Raw genomic sequence first — 18,434 nt, forward strand, 5'->3', positions numbered from 1 at the left:
AACAGGGAATTTGTTCACTGCGCGATTTGCAGATTGTTGATTCGATGAGATACTTTTCCCAAAATTAGGGGGAGAAATTGGTGAAACCAAACGGAAAATTTTGTGGAAAAATCCATTATTATCTCATATTTATCCACGTCCCTCTATTTATGAAAAAGAGGTGCAAAAGATTATCCATTTGCAGAGAATGGTAAATCAAATGCCAAACGCATTTACGGATCTGAAAAGGATAACAAAATCACATATCCCTGCAGAGAATGTTCCAATCCATATTGATGTCCCTGTTGGACAATCTTCTAGTGTCATAGCTAATGAGTCAAAAGCACGCCTAAAACGTGGCAGACTATTGGGTTCTAAGGATCGAAATCCTAGAAAAAAAAAAACAAATGATCAAAATGACACTACGAAAGAGTCTCGTGAAGAAATCCACGATTAAACAATCCTGAAATTCATGAGGAAATCACTGAGCCTGAGACTCAAGAAAATAAGGAACTATCAATAAATCCAATCGATATTGAAACAGATTTGAATCGATTGGATATAGTGGCGAATTATGTCTTTGCATATAATGTTGCATCTAGCATTATGCAAGATAATAAGGATCTTGAGCCTCAATCTATTGGAGAATGTCGACAAAGACTTGATTGGCCGAAATGGAAAGAAGCAATCCAATCAGAGTTGAGTTCACTTGCAAAACGTGAAGTTTTTGGGCCTGTAGTCCAAACACCTAATGGTGTTAAGCCCGTTGGCTATAAATGGATCTTTGCACGCAAGATGAATGAGAAAAATGAGGTACAAAGATATAAGGTACGCCTTGTTGCACAAGGATTTTTACAAAGGCATGGTGTCGATTATGAAAAGACATATTCACCCGTTATGGATGCTATAACATTCGGTTGTTTCATTAGTTTTGATGTCCATGAAAAGTTTGACATGCATTTAATGGACGTGGTTACCGCCTACCTTCATGGATCACTAGATAATGAGATATACATGAAAATTCTCGAGGGATTTAAAATGCCTAACGCATATAATTCAAATTCCCGGCAAATATTTTCAATCAAATTGCAAAGATCTTTATATGGTGTAAAGCAATCAGGACGAATGTAGTATAATCATCTTAGTGAGTATTTATTAAAGGAAGGCTATATAAATGATACCATTTGCCCATGTGTTTTTATAAAGAAAACAACATCAGAATTTGTTGTACTTGCCGTATATGTTGATGACATAAACCTTATTGGAACTCATATAGAACTCTAAGAGGCAATTGATTATTTAAAGAAGGAATTCGAGATGAAAGATCTCGGAAAGACAAAATTATGCCTCAGTTTGCAAATTGAACATTTGGCAAACAGAATTTTTGTCCATCAATCTACCTACATAGAAAAGGTATTGAAACGGTTTTACATGGATGGAGCACATCCATTAAGTACTCTGATAGTTGTTCGATCACTTGATGTGAATAAGGATCCATTCCGACCTCAAGAAAAGAATGAAGAGCTACTTGGTCCTGAAAACAATTGGTGCACTAATGTATCTTGCTAACACTATAAGACCTGACATAACTTTTTCAGTTAATGTCTTAGCAAGATATAGCTCTGCTCCTACAAGGAGATATTGGAATGGAATCAAACACATATTGCGGTATCTAAAAGGGATTACCGATATGGGCTTGTTTTATGGCAATAATTCCAGTTCCGATCTTGTTGGTTATGCCGATGCTGGGTATTTATCTGATCCACACAAGGCTCTATCTCAAACAAGCTATGTGTTTACATATGGAGGCACTGCAATATCTTGGTGATCGACTAAGCAATCAATCGTGGCTACTTCATCTAATCATGCTGAGATAATTGCTATTTATGAAATAAGTCGAGAATGTGTGTGGTTGAGGTCTATAATACACCTTATTCGAGACAAATATGGTTTGAAATGTGACAAACTACCTACGATTTTGTATGAAGACAATGCAGCATCATAGCTCAATTGAAGGGAGGATTCATAAAAAGAGATAGGATAAAGCACATTTTATCAAAGTTATTTTTTTACACATGATCTTCAAAAGAATGGTGATATCAATGTGCAACAGATTCGTTCAAGTGATAATATAGCTGATTTTGTCACGACCCCAAATTCCCTCCGTAGGATGTCGTGATGGCACCTAGTCTCTAAGACTAGGTAAGCCTATCAATGAGGAATAATAATAAATATCTGAAATAAATAAACTACAATTCAAATAATTTTAACTCCCAAAACCCGGTAGAAATAAGTCACAAGCTTTTAAGAATTTATTCTTAATGTCTCTATATGTCAAGGTCTAGATAAAATATAAGGAAGCAACATAAAATGATAGAAGGGGACTCCGGAGTCTGCGGACGCTGGCAGATATACCTCGAAGTCTCCGTGCGCAGGTAACTCAATGACGTCTAGGCTGGTAAAATGTACCTGGATCTGCACAAAAAGATGTGCAGAAGCGTAGTATGAGTACACCACAGCGGTACCCAGTAAGTGCCAAGCCTAACCTCGGTAGAGTAGTGACGAGGTCAGGTGAGGCCCTACTGGAATATAATAATGTCATGGTAAAATATTTATCAATGCAGTAAAATAAAATGACATCGAAAATGAATCAAATAGTATGTCACATTTAATGACACCAAATAATTGCAAATAATATCTCGTGGAAATCAAAACAGAATTTCCTTCAACTTTATGAAAATCACAATAATAATCAAAGGCAACTACGGCCATAAATCAATATCAACAAGGGCACTCCCGAGGTACCGCCTCGTAGTCCCAAATCATAAATAAATTCACAATATCTCATTTCCTTATATCACCGCGGGAGCCTTCACAATTTATTTAAAGAAAACATTTTTTTCCGAAATAGCATCCCGCGTTTTAGCCACCCTTATCATACCGCATGACTTCTAGTAGTTCCCCAACTAGCCACGCGTATCAAGCCACCCTTATCTCACCGCATGCGTTTCAACACCCAGACCTTATACCACCGCATGCGTATCAATATCACAATATATCATAATTTGCACCTCAAGTGCTCAAATAATTTAACTTGCCAAAATAATTCAACAACAATATTTTTCCACAATAAAGAGCTCACGGCTCATGCCAAAATAAATCATTAATAATAGTTTTCCACAATAAAGAGCTCACAGCTCATGTCAAAATAATTCATCAATAATATTCTTCCACAATAAAGAGCTCACAGCTCCCTCACAATGAGTATAAAAATATTCAGGAGTAAATAATATAGGAAAATAATATTTCAAAATCTTTACTACGTTGCTTCAATATCAAGTTTAAAAATGTCAAATACTTCATATTAATAATATTTAATTTAAATAAAATCAACCTTCAAATAATGCACAGAATAAAAGAAACCAAGTTTCAACTAAACAGGTAAAACAATTAGTAAGAAAAGATCAAACAAATTTGAAGTATATATCTCACATCAATGATGAAGAATATAACAAGATAAAATAATTTAATAAATGCGCAACAATGATCTACACAATTTAAAAATATAATCTTTCGCAAATTAACCTGTGTACACACTCGTCACCTCGTGCACATGACTTTTAACACATTTCAATAATCACATCAATACCAATCCTAGGGGAAATTTCCCCCACACAAGGTTAGATAAGTCACTTACCTCGACTTGCTCCAATTTAACCAAGTATTATGCTTTTTCCTCGAATTTCCGACTCCGATCGACTCGTATCTAGTCATAATTAATTAGATACAGTCAACAAAATTATAGTAATCACTTTCATAAGAAAATATTACATTTTCATTTAAATTCGAAATTAGTTCAAAATTTGCCCGTGGGGCCCACATCTCGGAATCCGGCGAAACTTATAAAATCCGACAACCCATTCAATTACGAGTCCACCCATACCAATTTTACCAAAATCCGATAACAACTCGACCTCCAAATCTTGAATTTTCGTTTTTGGAAGATTTTGCAAAAATCTTGATTTTTCTTCCATAAATTCACGGATTCATGATGTAAATGAGTATGGAATCATGAAATATAATCAATATAGGATAAGGAACACTTACCCCAATGTTTTCCCGTGAAAATCGCCCAAAAATCGCCCAAGAACCGTGCTCCAAAAATCCAAAACGAAATGAATGAAATGAGCATTTTTGGTCCTTAAGTTTCTGCCAATCCGTCACTAAAAGTCCATTTTTCGTCACTAAAAGTCTACCAGAAACAGCTCTACTAGTCTTACTTCAATTGATCATAACTTTATGTACAAATGTCCAAATGATAAATGGTTTAACTTTCTGGAAACTCGAATCCACTGACTACAACTTTCGTGTTTTGCAATTATTCTGATTCCTTATGCATTGCGAGATATAAGCTCCCAAAGTCGGCCTGCATGCATCAGAATTTCTGGCGAAATTTCTGGCGAAACTGCTCTACCATCCTTCATTCAATCCGTCATAACATTCTGTACAAATGTCCAAATAATGCATAGTTTAACTTTCTGGAACCTATAATCATACGACTACAACTTTTATGTTTTGCACATTTTCTTATTCCTTATGAATTGCGAGATATAAGCTTCCAAAGTCAGCTCTGCGATTGCACCGGTTGCTGTCCAAAAACAGCTTCTGCAGCAGAAAAATTCCAGCAGCTCCTTTTTGTCCGAAATTTATTCCGTTAACCTTCCGAAATTCACCCGAGGCCCTCGGTACCTTAACCAAATATACCAACATGTCCCAAAATACAATATGAACTTAGTTGAGGCTTCAAACCATGCCAAACAACGCCGAAATTACAAATCGCGCATCGAATCGAATTATGAGTTTTCAAATCTTCCAACTTCTATATTTTGCGTCGAAACATATCAAATCAATTCCGATTGACCTCAAATTTTGCACACAAGTCATAAATGACATAATGTATTTATAAAAAATTTCAGAATCGGATTTCGACCCTGATATCAAAAAGTCAACCCCTCGGTCAAACTTCCCAAAAATTTAACTTTCGGCATTTCAAGCCTAATTCTACTACGGACTTCCAAATAAAATTCCGATCACGCTTCTAAGTCCAAAATCATCATACGGAGCTGTTGGAATCATCAAAATTCTATTCCGGGGTCATTTGCACATAATTTGACATCCGGTCACTATTTGAACTTAAACTTTTAATTTTTCATCAAAATTCCATATCTTTGGCTAGGGACCTCGGAATTTGATTCCTGGAATACGCCTAAGTCCCAAATCACGATACAGACCTACCAAAATTGTCAAAACACTAATCCGAGTCTGTTTGCTCAAAATGTTGACCAAAGTCAACTTAGTTGAGTTTAACGCTCTAATTTACATTTTAATTCATTTTTCACCTGAAAACTTTCCGAAATATTTTTACGGACTGCACGCTCAAATCGAGTAATGGTAAATAGTGCTTAGATCACATAATTAAATCATTAAATTTCAAGATGACATTTTGGGTCATCACATTCTCCACCTCTAAAACAAACGTTCGTCCTCGAACGAAGTTAGAAAAAGTACCTGAGCTGGTGAATAAGTGTGGATAACAGCTGCGTAAATCATTCTCGACCTCCCAAGTCGGCTCCTCGACTGGATGACCCCTCCACTGAACCTTTACGGAAGCAATGTTCTTTGACCTCAGCTTTCGAACCTGCCTTTCTAAAATAGCCGCTGGTTCCTCAACATAAGATAGATCCTTGTCCAACTGAACCGAACTGAAGTCTAACACATGAGACGGATCGCCGTGATATTTCCGAAGCATAGAAACATGGAATACCGGATGAACAGCAGAAAGACTAGGTGGTAGTGCAAGTCTGTAAGCCACCTCTCCAACTCTCTCAAGAATCTCAAAAGGCCCAATATACCTAGGGCTCAACTTTCCTTTCTTCCCTAACCTCATCACACCCTTCATAGGCGAAACTCGTAGCAATACCCGCTCACCAACCATGAATGCAACATCACGAACCTTCCGATCCGCATAACTCTTCTGTCTAGATTGGGCTGTGCGAAGTCGATCCTGAATCAACTTAACCTTTTCTAAGGCATCCTGAACCAAGTCTGTACCCAAAAGTCTAGCCTCGCCTGGTTCGAACCAACCCACTGGAGACCGGCACCGCCTACCATACAAGGCCTCATACGGAGCCATCTGGATGCTTGACTGGTAACTGTTGTTGTAAGCAAACTCTGCAAGTGGTAAGAACTGATCCCAAGCACCCTCAAAATCTATCACACACGCACGAAGCATATCCTCCAGTATTTGAATAGTGCGTTCGGACTGCCCGTCTGTCTGAGGGTGAAATGCTGTACTCAACTCTACCCGAGTACCCAACTCACGTTGAACTGCCCTCCAAAACCGTGAGGTAAACTGTGTACCCCGGTTAGAGATGATAGATACTGGTACACCGTGAAGTCTAACAATCTCGCGAATATATACTTGAGCCAGCTGCTCTGAGGAGTAAGTAGTAATCACAGGAATGAAATGAGCTTATTTGGTCAGCCTATCCACAATCACCCAAACTGCGTCCAACTTCCGCTGAGTCCGTGGGAGCCCAACAACGAAATCCATAGTGATCCGCTCCCATTTCCATTCTGGAATCTCTAACTTCTGAAGTAATCCACCCGGTCGTTGATGCTCATATTTTACCTGTTGACAATTTAAACACCGAGATACATACCCCACTATGTCCTTCTTCATCTGCCTCCACCAATAGTGCTGTCTTAAGTCTTGATACATCTTCGCAACACCTGGATGAATGGAGTACATCGAACTGTGAGCTTCCTAGAGAATCAACTCACGCAAGCCATCTACATTAGGCACACATAGCCTGCCCTGCATCCGTAGTACATCGTCTTCTCCAATAGTGACTTCCTTGGCATCACCGTGCTGAACTGTATCCTTAAGGACAAGCAGATGGGGGTCATCATACTGACGTTCCCGGATACGATCATAAAGTGAAGACTGGGAAACCACGCAAGCCAAAATCCGACTCGACTCGGAAATATCCAATCTAACAAACTGGTTGGCCAAGGCCTGAACATCTATGGCTAAAGGCCTCTCTGCTACCGGTAAATATGCTAAGCTACCCAAACTCTCCGCCTTACGACTCAATGCATCGGCCACCATATTGGCCTTCCCCGGATGATAGAGAATGGTGATATCATAATCCTTAAGCAACTCCAACCATCTCCGCTGCCGCAAATTAAGATCCTTTTGTTTAAACAGATGTTGTAGACTCCGGTGATCAGTGTAGATTTCACAATGGACACCATATAAATAATGCCGCCAAATTTTTTAGGCATGAACAATAGCTGCTAACTCCAGGTCATGTACAGGATAATTCTTTTCATGCACCTTTAACTGTCTGGACGCGTAAGCAATCACCCTACCGTCTTGCATCAACACTGCGCCGAGACCAATACGCGACGCGTCACAATACACAGTATAAGATCCTGTACCTGTAGGTAATACCAATACTGAGGCTGTAGTCAAAGCTGTCTTGAGCTTTTGGAAGCTTTCCTCACATTCCTCGGTCCACCTGAACGGAGCACCCTTCTGGGTCAATTTGGTCATAGATGCAGCAATAGAAGAGAAACCCTTTACAAATCGGTGATAATACCCAGCCAAACCAAGGAAACTCCGGATTTCCGTAACTGAGGATGGTCTGGACCAACTCTGCACTGCTTCAATCTTCTTTGGATCTACCTTGATCCCCTCGCATGAAAATATATGACCCAAAAATCCCACTGAATCAAGCCAGAATTCACACTTTGAAAATTTTGCATATAACTTCTTTTCTCTCAAAATCTGAAGCACAGTCCTCAAGTGCTGTTCATGGTCTTCCTGACTTCGGGAGTACACCAGAATGTCGTCAATAAATACAATGACGAAGGAATCAAGATAGGGTTGAAATACACTATTCATTAAGTGCATAAATGCTGCTGGGGCATTGGTCAGCCCAAAAGACATTACAAGGAACTCGTAATGACCGTACCGAGTCCTGAAAGCAGTCTTCGGAATATCTGGCTCCCGAGTCTTCAACTGATGATAGCCTGAACGCAAGTCAATTTTTGAGAATACCCTGGCACCCTGAAGCTGATCAAATAAGTCATCAATACGTGGAAATGGATACCTATTCTTCACTGTAACCTTGTTCAACTGGCGATAATCAATACACATCCGCATAGAACCATCCTTCTTCTTTACAAATAAGACAGGAGCACCCCAAGGCGATACACTGGGCCGAATGAAACCCTTATCAAGCAACTCCTGTAACTGTTCTTTTAATTCTTTCAACTCTGCTGGGGCCATACGATATGGTGGAATAGAAATGGGTTGAGTGCCTGGTAACAAATCAATGCCAAAGTCAACATCCCTGTCGGGCGGCATACCTGGAAGATCCGCTGGAAATACATCAGGAAAATCCATTACTACAGGAACTGACTCCACATTAGGAGTATCAATACTAACATCTCTTACATAGGCCAGATACGCATCATACCCCTTCTCAACCATCCGTTGAGCTTTAAGAAATGAAACAACCCTGCTAGGAACATGATCTGAGGTACCTCTCCACTCTAGCCGCGGTAGACCTGGCATAGCCAACGTCACCGTCTTGGCGTAACAATCAAGAATAGCGTGATAGGGCGACAACCAGTCCATGCCCAAAATAATATCGAAATCCACCATATTGAGCAATAATAAATCGGCTATGGTCTCAAAACCACTGATAATAATTAAACACGACCGATACACACGATCCACAATAATAGATTCACCCACGGGTGTAGATACATAAACAGAAGAACTCAAGTAATCACGTGGTACGCCCAAATACGGGGCAAAATAAGATGACACATAAGAATAAGTGGAGCCTGGATCAAATAAGACTGATGCATCTCTATGACAGACCAGAATAATACCTGTGATAACAGAATCGGATGCAACAACATCTGTCCTAGCAGGAAGGGCATAATATCTGGCCTGACCTCCCCCTTTAGGGCGACCTCTACCTATCTGACCTCCACCTCTAGCTGGCTGTGCGGGTGGAGTGGCAACTGGTGCAGAAATCATGGCTTGAGAAGCCGGAGGACCTTGTGGAATAGGTGGGGCTTGAGAAATCTGTGGAGGTGCACCCCTCCTAAATCTGGGGCAATCTCTCCTAATATGGCGAGTATCACCACACTCAAAACAAGCTCTCGGAGGACGTGGCTGCTGGGACTGGCTCGGGCCTGATCGACTAGACTGTCCGCTGAAAGCACCCCGTACAGGAGGTACAGAAGACACTGGTGGTGCATAATATGGAACCTGAGGTCTGGGAGTAGTAGGAATACCACTGGAAGCTGGAAGTGCTGAATGAATAGGACGGCCCACATAACCTCTACCATGTCGGGCTGCAACTGGGGCACGAGAATTATTATATGTGCCAAAATCTCGGGGTCTCTTAGCTTCCCTCTCTTCCCTCTCCCGAGTCTGCATACCTTCCAATCTTCTAGCAATTGACACCACCTGTTGGTATGTGATGTCCATCTCTAGCTCTCAGGCCATACTGTATCTGATACTAGGGTGAAGACCCTCAATAAACCTACGAACCCGCTCTCGAACAGTAGCAATTAAGGCTGGTGCATGCCTAGCCAAATCACTGAATCGGACCGCATATTCTGACACGGTCATAGAACCCTGGCGCAGCTGCTCAAACTCAGCACGCCAAGCATCCCTAAGACTCTGAGGAACATACTCCCTCAAGAACATATCTGAAAATTGAGTCCAAGTAAGTGAAGCTGCCTCAGCCGGACTATCCAACTCATATGCCCGCCACCACTGGTAGGCTGCTCCTCTAAACTGGAATGTCGTGAAAGAAACTCCACTGGAATCCACAATACCCATAGTACGAAGGATACGATGACATTCCTCCAGGAAACCCTGAGCATCCTCTGAAGCTAGACCGCTGAAAGTGGGAGGGTGATACTTCTTATACCTCTCGAGCCTGAGCTGCTCTCCCTCTGAAACTGCTGTCCTAATCTCAGGCCGAACTGGGACAACTGGCTGCACTGGTATAACCTCTGGGGCATGGTCAACTTGGGCACGTGGCTCTGGAGTATGGGCGGCAGGAGTCTGCACTCCTCCCCCAGCCTGAGATGTGGCAGGAGCAAGTGGAATTAATCCTGCCTGAGCTAAAGTGCCAAACATGCTCAAAAACTGGGCAAGAGTCTCCTGAAGTACAGGAGTAGTAACAGGCGTCTCAGGTGCCTGCTCTCCAACTGGAGCTACTGGTGGCTCTGGTGCAGCAGTTCGTGCAGATGCTCTGGCTGCACCACGTGGTCTTCCTCGACCTCTGGCTCGGCCTCTGCCCCGACCCTGGCCTCTTGCGGCTCCAACAGGGGGCGCGGGTGTCTGATCATCAGATCCAGTTGTGCGTGTCCTCACCATCTGTGAGAGAATAGAAAAATAATTATTAAGAACTTTGAAATCAACAAAGGCGCACGATAAGGAATCAAAGAAGTGAATAATTCATAACAGTTCCATAGCCTCTCGAAGATAAGTGTAGATGTCTCCGTACCGATCCGCAAGACTCTACTAAACTTGCTTGTGACTCATAACACCTATGAACCTAGCGCTCTGATACCAACTTGTCACGACCCCAAATTCCCTCCGTAGGATGTCGTGATGGCACCTAGTCTCTAAGACTAGGTAAGCCTATCAATGAGGAATAATAATAAATATCTGAAATAAATAAACTACAATTCAAACAATTTCAACTCCCAAAACCCGGTAGAAATAAGTCACAAGCTTCTAAGAATTTATTCTTAATGTCTCTATATGTCAAGGTCTAGATAAAATATAAGGAAGCAACATAAAATGATAGAAGGGGACTCCGGAGTCTGCGGACGCTGGCAGATATACCTCGAAGTCTCCGTGCGCAGGTAACTCAATGATGTCTAGGCTGGTAAAATATACCTGAATCTGCACAAAAAGATGTGCAGAAGCGTAGTATGAGTACACCATAGCGGTACCCAGTAAGTGCTAAGCCTAACCTCGGTAGAGTAGTGACGAGGTCAGGTGAGGCCCTACTGGAATATAATAATGTCATGGTAAAATATTCATCAATGTAGTAAAATAAAATGACATCGAAAATGAATCAAATAATATGTCACATTTAATGACACCAAATAATTGCAAATAATATCTCGTGGAAATCAAAACAGAATTTCCTTCAACTTTATGAAAATCACAATAATAATCAAAGGCAACTACGGCCATAAATCAATATCAACAAGGGCACTCCCGAGGTATCGTCTCGTAGTCCCAAATCATAAATAAATTCACAATATCTCATTTTCTTATATCACCGCGGGAGCCTTCACAATTTATTTAAAGAAAACATTTTTTCCCGAAATAGCATCCCGCGTTTTAGCCACCCTTATCATACCGCATGGCTTCTAGTAGTTCCACTACTAGCCACGCGTATCAAGCCACCCTTATCTCACCGCATGCGTTTCAACACCCAGACCTTATACCACCGCATACGTATCAATATCACAATATATCACAATTTGCACCTCAAGTGCTCAAATAATTTAACTTGCCAAAATAATTCAACAACAATATTTTTCCACAATAAAGAGCTCACGGCTCATGCCAAAATAAATCATCAATAATAGTTTTCCACAATAAAGAGCTCACAGCTCATGTCAAAATAATTCATCAATAATATTCTTCCATAATAAAGAGCTCACAGCTCCCTCACAATGAGTATAAAAATATTCAGGAGTAAATAATATAGGAAAATAATATTTCAAAATCTTTACTACGTTGCTTCAATATCAAGTTTAAAAATGTCAAATACTTCATATTAATAATATTTAATTTAAATAAAATCAACCTTCAAATAATGCACAGAATAAAAGAAACCAAGTTTCAACTAAACAGGTAAAATAATTAGTAAGAAAAGATCAAACAAATTTGAAGTATATATCTCACATCAATGATGAAGAATATAACAAGATAAAATAATTTAATAAATGCGCAACAATGATCTACACAATTTAAAAATATAATCTTTCGCAAATTAACCTGTGTACACACTCGTCACCTCGTGCACATGACTTTTAACACATTTCAATAATCACATCAATACCAATCCTAGGGGAAATTTCCCCCACACAAGGTTAGATAAGTCACTTACCTCGACTTGCTCCAATTTAACCAAGTATTATGCTTTTTCCTCGAATTTCCGACTCCGATCGACTCGTATCTAGTCATAATTAATTAGATACAGTCAACAAAATTATAGTAATCACTTTCATAAGAAAATATTACATTTTCATTTAAATTCGAAATTAGTTCAAAATTTGCCCGTGGGGCCCACATCTCGGAATCCGGCGAAACTTATAAAATCCGACAACCCATTCAATTACGAGTCCAACCATACCAATTTTACCAAAATCCGATAACAACTCGACCTCCAAATCTTGAATTTTCGTTTTTGGAAGATTTTGCAAAAATCTTGATTTTTCTTCCATAAATTCACGGATTCATGATGTAAATGAGTATGGAATCATGAAATATAATCAATATAGGATAAGGAACACTTACCCCAATGTTTTCCCGTGAAAATCGCCCAAAAATCGCCCAAGAACCGTGCTCCAAAAATCCAAAACGAAATGAATGAAATGAGCATTTTTGGTCCTTAAGTTTCTGCCAATCCGTCACTAAAAGTCCATTTTTCGTCACTAAAAGTCTACCAGAAACAGCTCTACCAGTCTTACTTCAATTGATCATAACTTTATGTACAAATGTCCAAATGATAAATGGTTTAACTTTCTGGAAACTCGAATCCACCGACTACAACTTTCGTGTTTTGCAATTATTCTGATTCCTTATGCATTGCGAGATATAAGCTCCCAAAGTCGGCCTGCATGCATCAGAATTTCTGGCGAAATTTCTGGCGAAACTGCTCTACCAGCCTTCATTCAATCCGTCATAACATTCTGTACAAATGTCCAAATAATGCATAGTTTAACTTTCTGGAACCTATAATCATACGACTACAACTTTTATGTTTTGCACATTTTCTTATTCCTTATGAATTGCGAGATATAAGCTTCCAAAGTCAGCTCTGCGATTGCACCGGTTGCTGTCCAAAAACAGCTTCTGCAGCAGAAAAATTCCAGCAGCTCCTTTTTGTCCGAAATTTATTCCGTTAACCTTCCGAAATTCACCCGAGGCCCTCGGTACCTTAACCAAATATACCAACATGTCCCAAAATACAATATGAACTTAGTTGAGGCTTCAAACCATGCCAAACAACGCCGAAATTACAAATCGCGCATCGAATCGAATTATGAGTTTTCAAATCTTCCAACTTCTATATTTTGCGTCGAAACATATCAAATCAATTCCGATTGACCTCTTGCACACAAGTCATAAATGACATAATGGATTTATAAAAAATTTCAGAATCGGATTTCGACCTCGATATCAAAAAGTCAACCCCTCGGTCAAACTTCCCAAAAATTTAACTTTCGGCATTTCAAGCCTAATTCTACTATGGACTTCCAAATAAAATTTCGATCACGCTCCTAAGTCCAAAATCACCATACGGAGCTATTGGAATCATCAAAATTCTATTTCGGGGTCATTTGCACATAATTTGACATCCGGTCACTATTTGAACTTAAACTTTTAATTTTTTATCAAAATTCCATATCTTTGGCTAGGGACCTCGGAATTTGATTCCTGGCATACGCCTAAGTCCCAAATCACGATACAAACCTACCAAAATTGTCAAAATACTAATCCGAGTCTGTTTGCTCAAAATGTTGACCAAAGTCAACTTAGTTGAGTTTAACGCTCTAATTTACATTTTAATTCATTTTTTACCTGAAAACTTTCCGAAATATTTTTACGGACTGCACGCTCAAATCGAGTAATGGTAAATAGTGCTTAGATCACATAATTAAATCATTAAATTTCAAGATGACATTTTGGGTCATCACAGATTTGTTTACCAAATCTCTACCGACGTCAACCTTCAAGAAGCTAGTGTACAAGATCGGGATGCGAAGACTCAAGGATGTGAATTGATGCTCTCATCAAGGGGAGTTAATACGCATTGTACTCTTTTTCCCTTACAAGTTTTTGTCCCACTGGCACTACTAAAAATTCGGCAAAAATCGACCAAGGTCGACCAACCAACATTATGTTTCAAGAAACCGACCAACTTTGGTTGGTTTTTCAATTAAAATAAATAAAAATTAATATTAAAAAAATCGACCAACTTTGGTCGATAATTTTACTTTTTAATAAAACCGACCAACTTTGGTCGGTTATTTTCGTGCGAAAATACAATTAAAGAGTATAAATCAAATAAAACACAGTCTTAAAACAAAATATATTAATGGTCTAGTGGTAGAATAGTATCCTGCCACAGTACAAACCCCGATTCGATTCCCAGATGGTGTCTTTTTATTACATAATTAAAATACCGACCAACTTTGGTCGGTTTTTTTTGCAATTTTTTTTAATTTAATTGACCGACCAAAGTTGGTCGGTAATTTCCGACCAACTTTGGTCGGTATGCCTTTCCGACCACAAAAATACCCTCCACACGTAAATGGTCACGTTTTGGTCGGTTTTTGGCCATTACCGACCAACGTTGGTCGGTTTTTTTGGTCGGTTTTTATCGGATTTTTAGTAGTGTGAATTTTCCTTGCAAGGTTTTTAACGAGGTAACCAAAAGACGTATTGTTAGATATGTGTATTTTTTTTTCTTTACTAGAATTTTTTTCCCACTGGATTTTATTTTAGTAAAGGTTTTAACGAGGCACATTATCTGTTGAATAGATATTCAAGTGGGAGTGTTATAAATAACGTTTTATTTAAGATAAATATCTATATTTTAGAGAGATTTTAGGGATTTTACTTGATGGCTAAGTCACTTAGAGTTGCTATTCCATTATAATTCATCTCAAATCAGAATTCTATCTCTTTATTCGCAATATCCTTCTTTATTGTTTTATTTCAATAAGTTAGTTGAAGATGAAATTAAAATAAAAACGGATTCAATTCATTTTAATATACTACTCTACAAGATACTACGCGTAGCCATTTTTTTAAGACGCTTCCCAACTGATACCACTCTTCTCCTTCTGTGCTGGAACCTGCTCTTCTTCATCTTTCGAAGTCGCGAGCTAACGTGTAAGCTCCCCTTTTCTTTTTGTCCTCAGTTAGCAAAATCTTTCTTATTACAGTCGGTTTCATTTTTCATTCATCTCAGTTCGACAGTTCCTTGCATTTAGTATCATTTTATTTAACGTATCCCTAAAATCTGAATAAGTCCAGATGGATTTTTGAGTTAATTTAATTGAACATGATAACTATTATTTCTTGTAATTAACTATTTTTTCGGTCTGCAACAAGTAAATTTGGGAATATACAACAGTTGGATTATTTAAAGGCTTACTCTGTACCTCAACAGGAGTATTTACAGATTCAAGCATCATGTAGTTGCACACAGCTAATAAACATTTTTGTACCTAATTTGTGATTTCTTCCTTCTACTTCTCCTTTTGAAGGTTTATTTTGCACTAGTAGTCTGAAGTGTAAGATCTCAAAAACCTTAAGTCTATGGAATATTGGAGATTCAAACACCACTTTTTTAAGTGAAGTATAAGGAACAAAGAAAAAAATAGAGAAAATTAGCGGCGATTGCTAGTGTGAGTGCAACATATTAATCAACACCAGCAGTTCAGGTCCTTTGCTTTGTTATAATTTGCTGACTCTATGAGGCTTCTCCTCATTGAATTTGTGTGTTATTGTTAGAATATTAGACTTTAGATTATGTATATTTATCTCACATTAGAAGAAAAGTTATTGTGTAGGCATCTGTAGTAGCTTCTATCTCTACCTTCACTAGGTAGGGGTAAGGTTTGCGTACACACTATCCTCCCCAGACCCCACTCGCGGGAATACTGGGTTTGTTGTTGTTTTGTTGTTGTTGTTGTTGTTGTTGTATCTGTAGTAGCTTCTATGTACCAATCTCTTCACTTATTTTTGATAGAATGAGCTTAATCAAGAATCTGATTACTATTTTTATTCGCGATTTTAGTATTTAAGTTTGAAAACCAACAAAGTTTTGAACTATTATCTATAATAGGATATACTTGAAACAAGCTAAGAGCTCGAAACTGTGCACCTAAGTCTTAAGCCCAAGTTCTGTATTTAGAACTACGATTGGACAAGTTTCTGAGCGAAAAGCTCATGAAACTAGAAGTATTACAATATAACCAAAAGTGTTTGTAAGAAGTAATTTCTTCTCAAATGTATTGCTATCCCAAAACACTGCCAATATATGTTACATTCCCACAAGTCAAAGCCTTGTATTCAAATGTTCGAATACTCACTTATCCTGCAGGAGAGGAAATCAGTTTTAGCCTCAATTAATGGCAGCCCGGTGCACAAAGCATCCCTCATTTACGCAGGGTCCGGGAAGGGCCGCACCCCAAGGGGTGTGATGTAGACAGCCTAACCTAGTGCAAGCATTAGGCTACTTCTACGGCTCGAACCCGTGACATAGATCGCACGGAGACAACTTTACCGTTGCTCCAAGGATCCCTTCAAGTTATAGCCTCAATTAGAGCTAATATTTTTCTTAAGAATATCAACCAGCCACACTATTATATCGGGGGTTTCTTGTTTACGGATAGCAAAGAAGAGTATTCCTTTATCAGAAGCGGTGACGCCTTTTCAAAAGTTTTGATTAATATCTTCCGTTCAAGGAGAGAGTTCGGTTGGACTGTTTAGATGTATGCTTGCTTGAACTATGAGAAAGCATTTGCAAGATCAGTTATTTGCATGGTGTGATCTAGAGCTAAGGCATAAGGTTTAACTTATTTCAATTGCAGCTTTGAACTTGAGTTTGAAGCTTCTTGTATATAATTCCATGATTGATTGTGAATACGAACTTGTGTTTCACAGGGTTTGAAGTAATTATACCATCACAAATGCCTCATAGAACTCAGCCTATGACAGCGCTTCTATGGTTTACCGGACTTAATGTCGTTTTGGTCTCAACAATAACTCCTGTCTATGATTTTGTATGCTTCCATCCTTATTGGGAAAGAAAAGTAAGGCACTTATTTTCCTTGTATTCCTGTTCTTCCATTCAGTAGTCAATGGCTTACTTTACATCTTTTACATTTCAGCCTTGGTTATGCATCTTCTTGCCATGCTATTGTCTCTAATGGAAAATTCTTTGCAAATCACATAACCTCTCAATGGTTATGCTTGTCTTAATGAACCTTACCGTTGTCATCAACTTGTGCCATATTGTTGTGGCTTCGTTTAGCAGGCTATATATTGGTTACTCAGAGAACTTGCTCTGTTTAGGCCACCACTATCCAGTTCGGTGTTTCTATTGCCTGCTAAAAGTGAACTTGAATGGAATTAGTTTGTACTTTTGCCGTTTTCAGTAACCAAGTGTAACTCAAGTCTGATTTTTCAGTAACCAAGTGTAACTCAAGTCTGATTTATGTCCTCTACAACGCTCTACTTTCAGTATAGTCTTACTTTTTTTTTCCTCCTTTGTTTTTGTGATTCTGCAATCTAACTGGTAACTTACTTTCGTCATCTATGACAGAGAGAACGTCAGCATCAGGAACATGAAGCAGCGTTGAGCTGTATAAGTGTGATATCGAGGTTGGGGATTCTGTTTAGCAGGTCTTTAGTGTAACTTGGTCATAAGACAAACGAACTTATAGAGGAAGTTGAACCTAATCTGCTTCTGGTTTTATTGTGTACCCGAGTTTCTTCTGTTTCGTTGGTAATTATTTAGAGTGAAATCAAGCTGAGTACAAGTACTAAGAATTACAATCGGAAGGAAAGAAATACAAAGATGATATTAGCTGACCTTTTCTTTTCAAAGAGACTTCTGTTACACATTGTTTGAGGAACCTCTGTTGCTCCCTCTCCGTTGGCGATTCTTTGGTTGTCAAACCCTGGATTTGGGTGTAATAAGAGTAGCATGATCTGAAGAAGGCTGCATTGCTTGTTGCGTTACCACCATATCTAGAAAATGACGCTAAAACATTTCAAGGTCAATCTATATAGAGTAATGTTCTTGTGCTTTATGTGATAATGCAAGCACCATTGCCCAGTTCTTGTCTTATATTTAAGTGGTCACACAAGAGATTGGAGGATTTTGTTTCTTTTAGTATAATTTTTTTCGTTTTAGTCTGGTTACATCTTGGCTTCTCTTCTTTTAACTCGTCAAAGACATTGAAGTTACTGTCAGCCCAATTTCCCTTTTTTTTTTCTTTCTCAGCAGGGAAAGAAGAATGGTGTATTATCACTTTTAGCTCGCGTCAGAAACTATTTATATCTGGTAGCCGAAAAGGTTTATAAAATTTGT

The 18,434-nt window shown here is 38.9% G+C and overlaps 1 protein-coding gene and 1 long non-coding RNA gene across 2 annotated transcripts; both read left to right on the top strand.

The window, feature by feature from the left end:
- The first annotated feature begins 1,495 nt into the window (after window positions 1-1,495).
- Window positions 1,496-1,807, top strand: LOC138904301 (secreted RxLR effector protein 161-like). Its single transcript, XM_070192802.1, has one exon. It carries the CDS (start codon window positions 1,496-1,498, stop codon window positions 1,805-1,807), a length of 312 nt encoding a protein of 103 aa, XP_070048903.1.
- Window positions 1,808-15,126: 13,319 nt separating this feature from the next.
- Window positions 15,127-18,153, top strand: LOC104105089 (uncharacterized). Its single transcript, XR_688269.4, has 3 exons — window positions 15,127-15,223; window positions 17,003-17,151; window positions 17,664-18,153. It is a non-coding gene; the product is annotated as an uncharacterized lncRNA (long non-coding RNA).
- Window positions 18,154-18,434: the final 281 nt, after the last annotated feature.

The sequence above is a fragment of the Nicotiana tomentosiformis genome, chromosome 2 (assembly GCF_000390325.3).
Source record: "Nicotiana tomentosiformis chromosome 2, ASM39032v3, whole genome shotgun sequence".
NCBI lineage: Eukaryota > Viridiplantae > Streptophyta > Magnoliopsida > Solanales > Solanaceae > Nicotiana > Nicotiana tomentosiformis.

What these genes read in the sequence shown, in the direction of transcription:
- LOC138904301 (XM_070192802.1), top strand. Translation starts at nt 1,496, where the DNA reads ATGAAGAGCTACTTGGTCCTGAAAACAATTGGTGCACTAATGTATCTT.